This window comes from Oncorhynchus mykiss, chromosome 12, assembly GCF_057628025.1.
Source record: "Oncorhynchus mykiss isolate SJ-2025 chromosome 12, ASM5762802v1, whole genome shotgun sequence".
Lineage (NCBI taxonomy): Eukaryota > Metazoa > Chordata > Actinopteri > Salmoniformes > Salmonidae > Oncorhynchus > Oncorhynchus mykiss.
Genome location: NC_143033.1, coordinates 57,418,205 through 57,435,142, shown reverse-complemented (window position 1 = coordinate 57,435,142; position 16,938 = coordinate 57,418,205). Strand labels below are relative to the sequence as shown.

General features: G+C 43.1%; 1 protein-coding gene across 2 annotated transcripts in view; it reads right to left on the bottom strand.

Moving 5' to 3' along the window:
- Positions 1-16,691, bottom strand: part of LOC110538909 (ankyrin repeat and FYVE domain-containing protein 1) — a 43,290-nt gene extending 26,599 nt beyond the window's left edge. For both annotated transcript variants that reach the window (XR_016485142.1, XM_036937852.2), the window contains exons 1-13: positions 16,469-16,691; positions 13,571-13,787; positions 13,134-13,252; positions 12,698-12,833; positions 12,300-12,423; positions 7,607-7,756; positions 6,335-6,500; positions 2,857-3,061; positions 2,359-2,427; positions 1,961-2,166; positions 1,672-1,769; positions 1,251-1,458; positions 1,020-1,118 (exon numbers count right to left, since the gene is read on the bottom strand). Coding sequence is in view for 1 of the 2 variants with exons in the window: in XM_036937852.2 (XP_036793747.2) it covers positions 1,020-1,118; positions 1,251-1,458; positions 1,672-1,769; positions 1,961-2,166; positions 2,359-2,427; positions 2,857-3,061; positions 6,335-6,500; positions 7,607-7,756; positions 12,300-12,423; positions 12,698-12,833; positions 13,134-13,252; positions 13,571-13,787; positions 16,469-16,478 (1,807 nt within the window). In the remaining variant the exon portion in view is untranslated. The remainder of the gene's footprint in view (positions 1-1,019; positions 1,119-1,250; positions 1,459-1,671; positions 1,770-1,960; positions 2,167-2,358; positions 2,428-2,856; positions 3,062-6,334; positions 6,501-7,606; positions 7,757-12,299; positions 12,424-12,697; positions 12,834-13,133; positions 13,253-13,570; positions 13,788-16,468) is intronic.
- Positions 16,692-16,938: the final 247 nt, after the last annotated feature.

Sequence of the window (16,938 nt, the reverse complement as noted above, 5' to 3'; positions counted from 1 at the left end):
CTTTTAAAATCCTGTTAATTGCACATCTCCACTGTATTTGTTCTGTATCTTTATCTAAGAGATAGGGAAAAGCCCAAAAGAAGCAGGTGCAAAGCACAGGCAAAGCAGTGGAGCACACGGCAGGAACCAGAACTCAATCTGGGATAATCTGTAAAGGGAACTACTGCTCGACTCCAGCGTGGACTACGTCTATAGCAGCGGTTCCCAACCTTCTCCTTTCCGGGGACCACCAAATTAGTCAAAAGCTTGAGGACCATTTGCAGAGTCAAAAATCATTTTAACAAAATCTCTTGGCAGTCAAATGTAGTACATTTTAGCAGTGAAAGGCCTATTATTAAAATTTGCATTGTGAAAAGTAAATGTAAAAATTGCTTAAAATACTATAGGAAGTATTAATAGTAATTAGGAAGAAAACAAATCTATTTTTTTTACGTTTAAAATGTGCGGACCCACAGGTTGAAAACCACTGGTCTATGGACGATGTTTTAGGTTGGACTATCATGACTAGAAACGTTTGGCTGCACATACCTACTCTGTTTGTCTCGCTATCCATGGCATGCGAGACTGGAAAAGGAGGAGGAAGTGTGAAGGTGTGAGCCCTACAAGGACATGAAACTACTCCGCTTTTAAAGTTATACGCCGCAATTTTGGCAATTAAGTCATCTTTCTACTTACCCATGAACTGAACTGGTGGAGTACCCGTAGTCTTCCAATGACTGGAAGTCTACAGGTACATTAGCATATGCTAGCGTACCTGTAGAGTTAGAGTCATTTCACTTACGCTTGTTAACATTGGCTCATAAAATGACCTCTAATTTCCTTCATACTGGACAAAGAGAGATACAAATCATGTCCACAAATTAATCCGATTCTGGTTATGTAGACAAAGGTCATAATCTCACAGTATCCCTTTAAAAGCATTTTAAATTGATAGAGCGTCGGCAGGCTCTTTCACACTGACATAGCTAGTAGCTACCCATCTGATGAGTGTAGCGTTTTTTGTTGTTGGTGAAGCCTACCTGTCCAAAGGGCTAGGCCCAACACCGTCTGGTCCATGGAGTCTTTGAGGCTGAAGTCTGGGATGATCTGCAGGTTGTTGGTGGCGTGAAGAGCATTGGCTAGAAACACCAGGGAATAAAATTGTTGGTATGCAGGTAACAATTCCAATTTTCACGCTGGGTGTCAATCATGTTCATTCATCTCCCTGGGCTGTTTGACACAGAGATGCTGCCCACTGTCCACTAACCTACCTTTCTGCTCCAAGATGACTGACACCACGTCGGGGTGGTTGTGTACGATGGCCATGTGGAGCGGGCTCTGCAGGGACACCCCCTGGGCCAGGGCCTCATCGGGGAGGGCCTTCTGCGTCTGCAGGTTAGGGTTAGCCCCCTGATGGAGAAGCTCTGCTGTCAGGCCAGCCAAACCACAGCGACACGCCGTGTGGAGAGGGGTCTCACCCTATGGGGGAGGGGAGGAGACACACACAGCGTCAGACATACAAACAGACAGGATGAGGGGGGGGGGGGGGGGGTTTAGCTTGTATGACGAAGTAGTTTGTGATGCAGTATAACTTATGATTCACTATTGTACTGTAGTGTCTGAAGTAGTAATTTGTGATGAACTGGCAGAGGTATGATGTTTCATGTGATCCTGCAGTGCATCATTGCATACCCATTTGTTGGCATGGTTGACCTTTGCCCCATGTGTGGCCAGGAAGAGGGCAGCAGCCTCACTGCCTACACCCGTTGCCCTCTGCATGAGACAGTTCTCTGAGGAGGAATGGAGGGAAGGAATAAGCGAGAGAAAGAAAGGGAAAAGGAAAGTAAGATTCAAAAACATAAGTGCACTGACTTCCGTATTGTTTAATACTTTATATTATTGCATCATATTCATCCAAGTTACAAATCATACATAAACATGTATACATTTTAGCATGTTCCCTTCAAATGAGACATTTTACCTGTGGTTGTGTCTGGTGCGTCTGGGTTACTGCCTCTCTGGATGAGCTGGGCTGCAAAGCTGTTTTCATCAAACAGTGTTCCATTCTCCACCACCGGAGCGTCGTCCTCAAAGGGGTTAACGTTGGCGTCAGAGGACACGGTGATGTACTGCAGGGCCAGCCACAGAGCTGTGCTCCCCTCATGGTCCTTCAGCTCCAGGTCCAGCCTTGGGAGAGAGGCACAGGAGGGAAGCGAGGAAGAAAGAGCAGAGGAAAGGGGGGGGGGGGGGGGGGCGAGAGAAAAGATGACAGTATTACACCAGGAAATAGAGGCTACTCCTGAGGCTGTTTTCAATAAGGTCAATGGGGAGTAGGACCCAGGTCGTTGGTTTAGTAAATGGTTTTCTGTTTTAACTCACTGTTTACACTGTAGGAGCTGGTTGAACACAGGCTCATTCCCCGACACCACCGCTTCATGTAGGGGAGTTCTGGGAAATAAAAAACGTATAAAGTCACAGTATCGGGATCATGACAAAAATACGTCATGTAACACAAACAGATCAAAGTGTTTACTCCGACACATTGGTGCGGCTGGCTTCCGGGTTGGATGTGCATTGTGTCAAGAAGTAGTGCGGCAAGGTTGGGTTTCGGAGGACGCATGGCTCTCGACCTTCGCCTCTCCCGAGTCCATACGGGAGTTGCAGCGATGAGACAAGACTAACTTCTACCAATTGGATACCACAAAATTGGAGAGAAAAAAGCTGTAATTTTTTAAAATCAAATTTAAAATAAGTTCAGATGCTGATTTGAAGTCAGAACAATCAGTCGAAACATCAACTCCCATTTGAATAGACCGTTGCTATATCACACCAGATGGGCTCAATGGATCAGAGGGATTGCCATATAGTATTACCCACCTTCCCTTGCTGTTCTGCATGTTGGGGTTGGCCCCTGTCTTGAGCAGGGCCTCTGCAATGCGGGCCATGCCACTCATCACCTCCCCAGAGTGCTTCTTGGGGCTAAAGGAACACACCAGGTGCAGAGGGGTTTCTACCGCCCCGACCGTGGCTGCGTTCACCTGGGCCAAGTGGCGGATCAGGAAGGTGGAGGCAAATTCATCACCTGCGGGGGCGGAGGGAGAGAAGGGGCCAGGGAAATCATGATCTGTCTCTCCATTCTCCACACTTTTCCATTCCATGACTGGCTGTGTGCAGATGCTGTAGTAGTGCGCACATCAGGAGACGTGTGGAGAATTAGGACTAGAGGTCGACCGATTAATCGGAATTGGCCCTAATTAAATCGGCCATTTCAAGTTTTCATAACAATTGGAAATCTGTATTTTTGGACACCGATTTGGCCATTTATTTTTAAAATATAGTTTTTAGACAGGCAAGTTTTTTAACTAGGCAAGTCAGTTAAAGAACATATTTTCAATGACGACCTAGGAACGGTGGGTTAACTGCCTTGTTCAGGGGCAGAACGACAGATTTTTACCTTGTCAGCTCGGGGATTCAATCTTGCAACCTTACAGTTAACTAGTCCAACGCAATAACGACCTGCCTCTTGTTGCACTCCACGAGGAGCCTACCTGTTACGCGAATGCAGTAAGAAGCCAAGGTAAGTTGCTAGCTAGCATTAAACGTATCTTATAAAAAACAATCAATCATAATCACTAGTTAACTACACATGGTTGATGATATTACTAGTTTATCTAGGATGTCCTGCATTGCATATAATCGATGCGGTGCGCATTCGCGGAAAAAGGACCGTCATTGCTCCAACGTGTACCTAACCATAAACATCAATGCCTTACAAAGAGGTATATTTTTAAACCTGCATATTTAGCTTTTGTGCGTTTTGCTAGCAGCTCTTCACTGTGCTTCAAGCATTGCGCTGTTTATGACTTCAAGCCTATCAACTCCCGAGATTAGGCTGGTGTAACCGATGTGAAATGGCTAGCTAGTTAGCGGGGTGTGTGCTAATAGCCTTTCAAAAGTCACTCGCTCTGAGACTTGGGAGTAGTTGTTCCCCTTGCTCTGCATGGGTAACACTTCTTCAAGGGTGGCTGTTGTCGATGTGTTCCTGGTTCGAGCACAGGTAGGAGCGAGGAGAGGGACGGAAGCTATACTGATACACTGGCAATACTAAAGTGCCTATAAGAACATCCAATAGTCAAAATGTATATGGAATACAAATGGTATAGCGAGAAATAGCCCTATAAATTACTACACTGCTCAAAAAAATAAAGGGAACACTAAAATAACACATCCTAGATCTGAATGAATGAAATTTTCTTATTAAATACTTTTTTCTTTACATAGTTGAATGTGCTGACAACAAAATCACACAAAAATTATCAATGGAAATCAAATATCAACCCATGGAGGTCTGGATTTGGAGTCACACTCAAAATTAAAGTGGAGAACCAAACTACAGGCTGATCCAACTTTGATGTAATGTCCTTAAAACAAGTCAAAATGATGCTCAGTAGTGTGTGTGGCCTCCACGTGCCTGTATGCCCTCCCTACAACGCCTGGGCATGCTCCTGATGAGGTGGCGGATGGTCTCCAGAGGGATCTCCTCCCAGACCTGGACTAAAGCATCCGCCAACTCCTGGACAGTCTGTGGTGCAACGTGGCGTTGGTGGATGGAGCGAGACATAATGTCCCAGATGTGCTCAATTGGATTCAGGTCTGGGGAACGGGCGGGCCAGTCCATAGCATCAATGCCTTCCTCTTGCAGGAACTGCTGACACACTCCAGCCACATGAGGTCTAGCATTGTCTTGCATTAGGAGGAACCCAGGGCCAACCGCACCAGCATATGGTCTCACAAGGGGTCTGAGGATCTCATCTCGGTACCTAATGGCAGTCAGGCTACCTCTGGCGAGCACATGGAAGGCTGTGCGGCCCCCCAAAGAAATGCCACCCCACACCATGACTGACCCACCGCCAAACTGGTCATGCTGGAGGATGTTGCAGGCAGCAGAACGTTCTCCACGGCGTCTCCAGACTCTGTCACGTCTGTCACATGTGCTCAGTGTGAACCTGCTTTCATCTGTGAAGAGCACAGGGGGGCGCCAGTGGCGAATTTGCCAATCTTGGTGTTCTCTGGCAAATGCCAAACGTCCTGCACGGTGTTGGGCTGTAAGCACAACCCCCACCTGTGGACGTCGGGCCCTCATACAACCCTCATGGAGTCTGTTTCTGACCGTTTGAGCAGACACATGCACATTTGTGGCCTGCTGGAGGTCATTTTCCAGGGCTCTGGCAGTGCTCCTCCTGCTCCTCCTTGCACAAAGGCGGAAGTAGCGGTCCTGCTGCTGGGTTGTTGCCCTCCTACGGCCTCCTCCACGTCTCCTGATATACTGGCGTGTCTCCTGGTAGCGCCTCCATGCTCTGGACACTACGCTGACAGACACAGCAAACCTTCTTGCCACAGCTCTCATTGTGTGCCATCCTGGATGAGCTGCACTACCTGAGCCACTTGTGTGGGTTGTAGACTTCGTCTCATGCTACCACTAGAGTGAAAGCACCGCCAGCATTCAAAAGTGACCAAAACATCAGCCAGGAAGCATAGGAACTGAGAAGTGGTCTGTGGTCACCACCTGCAGAACCACTCCTTTATTGGGGGTGTCTTGCTAATTGCCTATAATTTCCACCTGTTGTGCAAATGGAATAGACAACAGCATGTGAAATTTATTGTCAATCAGTGTTGCTTCCTAAGTGGACAGTGATTTCACAGAAGTGTGATTGACTTGGAGTTACATTGTGTTGCTTAAGTCTTCCCTTTATTTTTTTGAGCAGTGTATATTAACTACAACCTAAAACCTCTTACCTGGGAATATTGAAGACTCATGTTAAAAGGAACCACCAGCTTTTCATATGTTGTTATGTTCTGAGCAAGGAACTGAAACGTTAGCTTTCTTACATAGCACATATTTTACATGGCACATATTGCACTTTGACTTTCTTCTCCAACACTTTGTTTTTGCATTATTTAAACCGAATTGAACATGTTTCATTATTTATTTGAGGCTAAATTGATTTTCTTGATGTATTAAGTTAAAATAAGTGTTCATTCAGTATTGTTGAAATTGTCATAATTACAAATAAATGTAAAAAAGTTTAAAATTCAGCTGATTAATCGGTATTGGCTTTTTTGGTCCTCCAATAATCGGTATCGGCGTTGAAAAAAAATCATAATCGGTCAACCTCTAATTAGGACGCACAATGGGGTGTGTCTTTACCCTTAATATTCAACATGGTTCATCTCTAGCCCAGCATTGAGCTTTACATAGGGAGGGCTGTGTTGTTGTGGATAATGCAATGTGTCTGAAGCCATACGGTACGCGAGTATGTGACATACTGCAGAGAGAATGTGCGGCACCCCCTACCTCTTTGGATGGCTTTGTGAAGGAGGTTCCAGCCACTCTGGTCCACCATGTCCACGTCTGCTTTGTTGTTGACCAGCGTGGTGGCGATACTCTCCAGTTTACGAGACAGAGCCAGGTCCAGGGCCAAGTCTCCATTGTTGTCCAGTTCATTCAGCTTCCCAGGCAACTGCAAATGTGGAGAATACAAGATGTATATAAAGAAGGAAGAAAAAAAGGTATAGTTGGCTTCTCAACACTGGTCTGTAACTGATCCTTTATCAGCACTCTAACAGACTCCTGATATATCCAATTCATCTTTTAGCGCCATGTTCCAAATTGCTGTATCGCAAGAATCAAGGTTTTTATATTTTTTCATTTTTGTCTCTACTTCGCTCCTTCCCACTTGCAGACACTAAGCTCCTCCCCCTGCCACTCGACAACGACAAAATATAACTTATTTCACTCTGACAACAAGCAGTTTCAACTCGCTATTTGCATTTGAGTTTTGGTCCAACAGAAAATCGGTTGATTCCCTTACCTTTTTTTTATGTCTCAACTTCCAAAATTTAGCACAGAGCAGACAACCCAAACACGGAGTATCGATGATTGAGGAAAATGACTCTGTTTGTCACACATTGCTAGCAGCATAAAATGTATTTAAATAAGGAATTGACATAGCAACTCGAGAAATGCTTATCTTCTTATCCAGGTAGGGCACTTGATTTCAACATCTAAACAAAGTAAACAGGCTGTTGTTCTAACAGTTGGAGGTTGGAGACAGACAGGAGGGTGTAAAACGATTAAACTATTCTACCTTGTTAGCAAGCAAATAGATCCAAGTTGGCTAAACTTTAAATATAAAGACTAGCTGGCTACTGACTAGCATGTGAGCTTGTGCTGAGAGATTGTTTATGGTCATTCTTAGTGAATGTGCATATGCATGGTTCTGGCAAAAATGTTAACAAAAAGGGCATTTTCACAGACAGACTTGAAAGTCAGATCAGTGACTATTGGGGGAAAAAAGCAGGTTAAACTATTTTGATAAAATAATGTCATTATTAGTGGGTCTTATGGTTGTGCAAGTCTTATATTTAGCCTAGATGTATTTTTTACAAGGCCTAAATTCATTAGAATATCCCTAACTGTTTGAAATAAAGTATATTGACCTTTAAATTGCGCAACAAAGCTTATTTAAATAAATAATCCCTAATACAGGTCCTGCTCCAGCTGAGAACAGCATATTGGTCTTCTGTGAAATTACTTCTCAGAGGACAACATGTGAAGCTCTCTCACCTGCGAGTCCATCTCAATGAGGTAGAGGAAGACCACGTCTTCCCTCTCAACTTTGATGGCTTTGTGAAGAGGGAAATCTGTTTTAGACTTGATCATCTTGAAGAGCAGCGGAGCACTCATAGTGCTGAAGTCCTCTTTCCTTAGGTCATCCTGTTGAGACAAAGATGGGAGTTTATTTTTTTAAAATATGAAAATATGAAAAAGCTCTGTCATCTGGGTCCTAGAAATATCATTACTAGAATTGACATTGCCATTGTAAGTGGTCTTGAGGGGCTTTTTACCTTCTAGAAATTATATGATCTAGGAGGTGTTACAATTAGACAGGTGGATGCATTTTTATTCTATATTAAATTTATTTGCTATTTTCTTTAGTGTTGAATGAAAACACCTGACAGTGCCAAATTATATTCATATTGAAATCAGTTCTATCTCCTCAGTCCAAACCGCTAATCAAAGCCTACACCAGAGTAATATAAGTATAATGAAACAGCAAATTGAGCCTTCATGGGCCACCGCAATCAGTCAGGCAGAGTCAGCAGCAGCACTAACAGGAGTCAGTCAGCTGAAGAAAGATAAGTAATTTCCTTGGTCCTAGTCATTAACAGAAACTTGAGAATCACAGGGATCTGGCCACTGAGCATGGGATTAATGAGGTGATAAGACAATGGGCTTCTTGACACGCAGAGATATAACTCAATTATGGGCTCAGGACTTAAAATATATGGGATACACCCCACAGACTGGACACAAGGAGACAGAACAGATGACCAGTTGCAGTGTTTCCCCTACGATTTTTTTCAGCAGTGTTTCACTGTTGCTGTTTAAAAGCAAATGTTCTGTTCAACACATTTTGCCATGGGCAGAGAAAATTAGTTTTAAAGCAGGTTTCCTGCAATTCTACACATCTGCCATGGGCCTGAGAGAAGAAATTGCAGTTTCAAAGCTAATTTCCTGCAAAGCTACATTTTTCAATTGCTTATGCCGTGTTATAATGCTATCGGAGTGACTTAAAAACAACAAAATCCATGGCCCATGGAATTTTAGATTCTCCATGACTGTCTAGTTTATTTTGGTGATTGTTAGTGCTCAAATATGATATTATTTACAAACATATTGATCCGTTACCTTTTCTACTTACTGCCTATCCTGGTTTGTCATTTAAGTTTACACTGACATTTTACCACCCTGAAAATTGTAGAAATATATATTTTTTAAAAAATTGTACAAAATTGAGAAAAAAAGAATGTATCATACAATATCATTTGCAGTGGCAGCCTGCTGCTGCTGAATAAATATAGGGTAATCACTGCGGTTGCTATGGGAAACTAGGTAGTGATACCATTCAGATTCAGCTGTTGAGTACAAATTGGCTGCTAGATTATTGAATGGATTGATTTTAATTTAAAAAAAGGACAGGTTGCACAATATATTTCCAAAAATCTAACAGCGTAGATAGATTATAATCTATTTAAATGCTCTTTATGCAAAAGTTTATGAACAACAAATATTACACACTTCTATTTTCGCAATATGAATTACATTTATCAAAAACTCATACCAACAATACAGTCGTGGCCAAAAGTTTTGAGAATGACAAATATTAATTTCCACAAAGTTTGCTTTGTGTCTTTAGATAGTTTTGTCAGATGTTACTATGAAATACTGAAGTATAATTACAAACATTTCATAAGTGTCAAAGGCTTTTATTGACAAAGAGACAATATTTGCAGTGTTGACCCTTCTTTTTCGAGACCTCTGCAATCCGCCCTGGCATGCTGTCAATTAACTTCTGGGCCACATCCTGACTGATGGCAGCCCATTCTTGCATAATCAATGCTTGGAGTTTGTCAGAATTTGTGGGTTTTTGTTTGTCCACCCGCCTCTTGAGGATTGACCACAAGTTCTCAATGGAATAAGGTCTGGGGAGTTTCCTGGCCATGGACCCAAAATAGCTAAGTGGCTTGGGGAACAAAACATCTATCTTATGGCAAGGTGCTCCATCATGCTGGAAAAGGCATTGTTCGTCACCAAACTGTTCCTGGATGGTTGGGAGAAGTTGCTCTCGGAGGATGTGTTGGTACCATTCTTTATTCATGGCTTAGGCAAAATTGGCTGATAAGCAAACCCACACATGAATGGTCTCAGGATGCTTTACTGTTGGCATGACATAGGACTGATGGTAGCGTTCACCTTGTCTTCTCCGGACAAGCTTTTTTCCAGATGCCCCAAACAATCTGAAAGGGGATTCATCAGAGAAAAAGACTTCACCCCAGTCCTCAGCAGTCCAATCCCTGTACCTTTTTCAGAATATCAGTCTGTCCCTGATGTTTTTCCTGGAGAAAAGTGGCTTCTTTGCTGCCTTTCTTGACACCAGGCCATCCTCTAAAAGTCTTCACCTCACTGTGCGTGCAGATGCACTCACACCTGCCTGCTGCCATTCCTGAGCAAGCGCTGTACTGGTGGTGCCCCGATCACGCTGCTGAATCAACTTTAGGAGACGGTCCTGGCGCTTGCTGGACTTTCTTGGGCGCCCTGAAGCCTTCTTCACAACAATTGAACCGCTCTCCTTGAAGTTCTTGATGATCCGATAAATGGTTGATTTAGGTGCAATCTTACTGGCTGCAATATGCTTGCCTGTGAAGCCCTTTTGTGCAAAGGAATGATGACGGCACGTGTTTAATTGCAGGTAACCATGGTGGACAGAGGGAGAACAATGATTCCAAGCACCAGCCTCCTCTTGAAGCTTCAGGTCTGTTATTCGAACTCAATCAGCATGACAGAGTGATCTTCAGCCTTGTCCTCGTTAACGAGAGAATCACTGACATGATGTCAGCTGGTCCTTTTGTGGCAGGGCTGAAATTAATTGCAATTCATCTGATCACTCTTCATAACATTCTGGAGTATATGGAAATTGCCATCATACAAACTGAGGCAAATTGTGATCATTAATATTTGTGTCATTCTCAAAACTTGTGGCCACGACTGTACACTGCGGCTTTGACTTCAAGAGAAAAAAGGCCTGGTGGTGGCGGCAGTTCACCGGCATGCACATTTGGTCGAAATGCGAGGAGAAAGTTGTTCCACTTCAGGCAGACTGGGTCATGGGAATCCCTGGCCCTTCAGTCATAGTTGGGGCTCACAGGGCCTCCTGTGTTACTATAGATCCTGGTTAGATTCCAGGCTGTGTCGCAGCCAGTCGCGACTGTGAAACCCATGATCCGGCTCACAATTGGCACAGCGTCGTCCTAGTTAGTGGAGGGTTGGGCCAGCTGGGATGCCCTTGTCCCATTGCGCTCTAGCGACCCCTGTGGCGGGCCAAGCGCATGCACACTGAAATGGTCGCCAGTTGTATGTTTTTTCCTCAGACACAATGATGCGGCTGGCTTCCGGGTTAAGCGGGCATTGTGTCAAGAAGCAGTGAGGTTTGGCGGGGGTCGTGTTTCGGAGGACGCGCGGCTCTCAACCTTCGCCTTTCCCAAGTCTGTACGGGAGTTGCAGCGATGGGACAAGACCAACTACCAATTGGATACCACGAAATCGGGGAGAGAAAAAGAAATGTTCGGGCTCAAATGATTATGACTGCTTCCAATAGTGGAAGAGTGGATTCCCCATGAAGCTGTAGGCTCCAAGTCCATTGACACCAATGGTGTTACAGCACAACGGGGTGGCTTCAGTGATGAAGCTGAATCGGGTAAGTAGGTAGTAAAGTGCCCAAAGAGTTGTCATGTTACTAGTAGATGATAAAAAAAGGACTTGGCACTTGACCATGCAAAATCAACTGGCCCACTCACACGGATCAAGCATGGTGTTTGGTGATAGAAAGCTAGCTACATCAGAATACTGCACATTTTGCAGAAAATAATGGTCAAACACCAATCGGATCAATTTCATTATTCAAGTCTTTGCTTTTTCTGAACTGCCTGGTCATTATTGGCCGATATAACATGCAGGATATCATGGAAGGCAATGTTTGTGTCAGTAATTATCCCTGGATTTACTACTGCTAGTAGTAGCACTCAGGTTGGCATGTGGCTAGAAATAGCTACCATTGGCCAACTACAGAGTTTTAGCCAGTTTGGTTATAGACGTTTAATGTCTACTATGATGGTAAAGGTTTATCTTGATTTTCAATGTGCCGAAATAGTTTTGCAAAAACAATAGGACTCATTCTTTACCGTCTTATGTGGACAGTGGTTTGCGTCACTCCTGGTTGCGCATTGCTCCTCTTTACGTCACTTTTCTAAACTATTTTCCGACGTGGCTTCGGTCAAATTCACATAAAATAGACGGTTTTCCCAAAAATACAATTGTCAAGTGATATGTCACATTGGAACTTTTAGTTTGAAGGATTAAACAAATTAGAATGTTTAACAGCAACCTAATCCTGCAATCTTCCCTTTAAAGGTGTTTTGAAACAGAGTTTTAGATGAGGTTAAGAAGAGTTAAGTATGTAACAGATCATCCAGATGGGAGCTAGAGGATAATCAATAGCACTGTAAATTGAGATCCCAGTATAGTGATGCATGATCAGGCCGAGCACTTCGGGACGTCATCTGAGAGATTAAATGGATTGTGTATTGATTCAAGCCCCTTCAATCCCAGGCCTGACTTTCCCATGAACCCGGAGACCGTCTTGTCCACAGTTGGATAGTCAGGGGAACATTTAACAGTCAGTTGGACAGTGGAGACTCACCCAGTGGCTGGCGATAATCTCTCCACAGTAGTTCATGAGTGTTGTGGCGTCCAGCTCCTCAGCAGTCTGGTAGAACCGGATACAGTTCCTCACATTCACAGATGACATCACCCCTTTCTCACACCTGTTCCAAGAGAACAAAAGCAATGTTTGAGATCACTGATGTCAATTGGAAATATTGGACAATGCATTTATAGCTTCCTTAGAAGACAGGAAAAACACAAAGAGCACATGTGCCCTTAGGCAGTAAACCACCAGTAACACCATTTGGCTTTAGAACAACTTCCAACCCCCAGAGTGTGTGCACGTGTGAATGAGATGACAGTCGGTAACAGATCAGTGACTAAGCAGAATTTGTTGCTCTCAAACACAGCCAATGTATTTCAGCCCCTGCCTACCTCTCTCGGAGCAGCTGCAGCTGGAAGCGGTTGGCCAGCTTCATCAGATCGATGAGGAAGGCATCGTTCTCACTGAGCTCCAGATCGTCTGTGTAGGCCCAGCGCAACATCGCCATGGCAACCTCCGGCTTGGCATCTGGAACACCCAGCATGGGAGAAACGGAGTTAACTACCCCGAGTGGAATGAAAGATAACGCCACTGAACTAAAGCTACACTATGAATGAACTGCTTTTAGTGCAGTTGCTGGAAGGAACCGTTTGTGGTGCATTTTCCCAAAACTATGAACACAACGGACTCGAGGGTGGAGACTTCTTTTTTGCGCAGCAAGTTCATGGCGTAGCAACCCAAATTAATGTGAGATTTTACTTCTGGGTTTACTGAGATTACATTCTGGGTTATAGTGACGTGAGTGTGACAGCAGGGAGGGTAGCTCACCAGACAGGTCCAGTTTGGAGGTTGAGGCCAGGTTAGCCAGGCTCCAGGTATCACTGCGAGCAGCCAGGACAAACTTGTGAGCGTTGAGCGTCGTCTCTCCAACAGTCACCTTCAGATCACTACAAACATGAAAACAAACACAACATAAGTGAGAAAAAATATGTTCATCGCTAAAGTAACTAGTTAAGTATTGCATAATTTCTCAGGATTTCTGTAGATAGCTGTGAATCAGAAAATCTAAAACCGGCTTGGTATAATCAATGCGATTTTGAACAATGATATCACATAAAGTGCAATTATTTTCTTGTTCTTGGCTTTCCACCTCAAGAAAACAAAGGAGCAATGATAAAGCAGGTCCTCTTACCGGGTGTTACCATGGCAGTATGTCGCTGCATACATCACAAACTACATGCCCCCACACACACACCTCTCCTCACCTGTACTGGTCCTGCTGGTAGAGCTCGGCCACGATCTCCAGCAGGCGGCTGATAAAGGTGTCTTCTGACCCGGCTACGGAGGCCTTGGTGGAGCCCTGGACAGAGGCCTGAGCAGCAAGCATGGCACAGCGCCTCTCTGTGTCAGCCAGCTTCTGCTGCATCTTCACATACTCCTGCCTCAGCAGGGCTAGGTGCTTCTGCAGCTTGGCCACCTCCTCTGTCACAGAGAGAGTAAAGAGATAAAGGAGGGGAAGAGAAGAAGAAAGCTGCTTAAAAGCAAGGTTGCATTGAGCACATTCTGTCTCACAATGCTTTGTGTTGTTTAACCAGTTAAGGAAATTAAGACAAATAGGAATTGTTGTACAACCAAACAGCACATTAAAGAAAGTCTCATTAGCTAGGTTTCCATCCAATTGGCAACAGATTTTCATGAGAATATTCCAAATCTGCATAAAGAAAATATGCAAATTTTCCCACAAGTGGTATGTTTCCAACAAACTGACTTGTCGAGGATAAAACTCAGTGTGTACTCATAGTGTACACAAAATGTACTTTTTCGCTTAGTGTTCATGTACTGAATAAAAATGTAATGTTGAAAGGGTTTCCGTCACATTTTTTAAAACTCTACCGATAGTAGTCACAAAAACTGTTGCGTTAAATAGCAGTGTGCATACTCTGGTACTGGCATGTGCACTCTAGCTAACAGCTCGCAGATACAGTGTGGGTAGGCTCCGCAGGTAGGTTAGCCGACATAATGAAATTATGGAGAATATTTGTATTTGTCAAGCAGAATAAGATCCTCAACATTTATTTGAAAGGAGTGTCAAGTTAATACCGTGCACTTTCACCACCATGTGAAGTTCATCATCACTTATTTCATCTGTAGCCTAATAATTCGATATGATGGTTATTATATAAATATTTGTGCATAAAGGAGTTTCCGTCACTATTTCTCCCATAATACATTTTACAGACACAAAAATATATCCCACCATGTCAAACGAACAAATGATCTGTCAGCATTTATAAAACTTGTACCAAAACTTCCTGTTTCCATCATAGCGGTTGTGATTTATTTTATTTATCTGGTTACTCACTTATGGTTACTCACATTACTCACTTAAAAAAATAGATGGATACGTGGTTATTTTCTCTTGCCAAAGTATCCCTAATTGAGGTTGTATTGTTTAAAGAAGACCTAGTATTTTGCAAGGCAGCTTCCTGTCTGGATATAAGCTATGGATGTTTCACATTAGGGTTTAGTACACATCTGAGCCCACTCAGCCCAGAATTGCACTTACTTCCCTCTCCCATTTCCTTCCCCTTTCTCCCTAAATTTGAGTGGAGACAGAATGCTGAGGCAGCACATAACTTTGCCCTCCCTCGAGTCAGAGTGAAAGGCTAACACTAGCTTGCTGGCTATAGTCATGGGTAAGGCGGTACCAACTGATCAACGACCACAGGAAAGGTTCACTGATGTAATAAGTAAGATAGGCGGAGCTGTTGAACAAAAAAAACTGTTCAGAGCCACAATCTAAATGCATGCTTTATACCCAAGTGCCACTCATACCTGTCACACTTCATTCATAAGGTTCCATTCATTTTGAAAAGAGAGGATGTCTTAAGCTTGTTACCTTCAACTCAGCACGTACGGGCATCATTAGAAGAAACTTTTTAGGGGCAATAAAACTACAGCCTTATCCAACTGTACACATCACTTGGGATTAAAGTGAGTGACAAGCTTCTGAAATCTAACGTTTGCTCGTAAAAAAAAATATTGGCTGGCTTAGCATGACAAAAGGGAAATACTTAACAAAATCAATCCATGCAAGTTTTAGGCAGCACAAACAACTCCATGACGTGCTAGAGCTACACAAACACCTGCTGGTGTAGCGTTATAATTGACACGGAGTAGTTAGTTAGCATGTACTGTAGACCTACTGTAAATGCACTCTTCGAGGAGGCTGCCACACAGTTGAATGAGCAAAAAAATAAAACTGGCGGAAGTCACATTATTCAAAATATTTTCACTGTACTGTGTCAAATCGGGTAAATGTGTTGCCGACTCGAGTTACATTTATCTTCAGTCGAGATTAACGTTAATTGCCATCTATCCCACAAACTCATACAATATATGCAGCTATACTTTTAGCTCACTAGCTACAATAAAAATAAAACCATTCAATAATGCAACACCAAATTCAGCAACTCAAGTTAAGTAACCAACTAGCTAGCTACATTTGAACGTTATTCTCGACATAAATGTACTCTGTGTTGGGGTCGAGTTGTACAGTTAACGTTAGTTTTAACTACAATATTGACGAAAAACTAACGTAAGAAGTGTATAATCACTTCCCTTAGCAAATTCGGCTTTCTTTAGATATACCAATCCAGTGAATTGTGTTCAAGCACCCCGCGAATTAAAGTGTCTAGCTTCACAAGTATTGCTGGCAAGATGCTTTCTCCGCCCAAATCACACCATCAACACCAGACCACCTTACCAGCTAGCTAGGGTTTCCACTAGATAGCACAAGCACTATGTTATAATTGGTTATATCGTAACAATTCATGAAAAATAAACGTAGCATTTGGGTCTTAGTTTAAGGTTTTGGGTAGCAGTGTGGTTAAGGTTCAATTTCAAATAGCATGTTAAGAAGATACATTGTAGAAATGGGCGGGGTGTACAACTTTGTGGCTGTAGTAACTAGTTACGACCCCTAGCTAGCTGCAAATAAAAATTAGCCGCTAAATGCACAAGAAAAAGAGACAGTCGTTATTTTTTTTAAACACTGCAAATCCCCATTAAATCAAATATCTTATAGACATTCAGCTATTCCTGTAATACATTTAATCCGCATCTAGCTAGCTAATAAAGAAAGGGCGTAAAAATACATATACCTTCCGCCATGTTGGTTCTGTTGCTTTTGGTTCGCTAGCCTTTTCTTCTTCTTTGGTATAATTGCGATCGCAACAAGAATATGTGAATACCGCCACCTACTGTGCGGGTGGATATTAAAGATCCGAAAGTTGGAGGGGACACCAAATTCTAGCTCAATATCTTCTTCATAAAATATATATTGGAGGAAATTAACAGTGAGTTGCCCACACCGCCACCTACTGTAGTGGAATGTGAGGCCGGTTACTTCCTCCCTATTCATGCATTTAAGGTTGAAGTCGGAAGTTTACATACACCTTAGCCAAATACATTTAAACTCAATTCCTGACATTTAATCCAAGTAAAAATTCCCCGTCTTAGGTCAGTTAGGATCACCACTATATTTTAAGAATGTGAAATGTCAGAATAATAGTAGAGATAATTGTTTATTTCATATTTTATTTCCTTCAGCACATTCCCAGTGGGTCAGAAG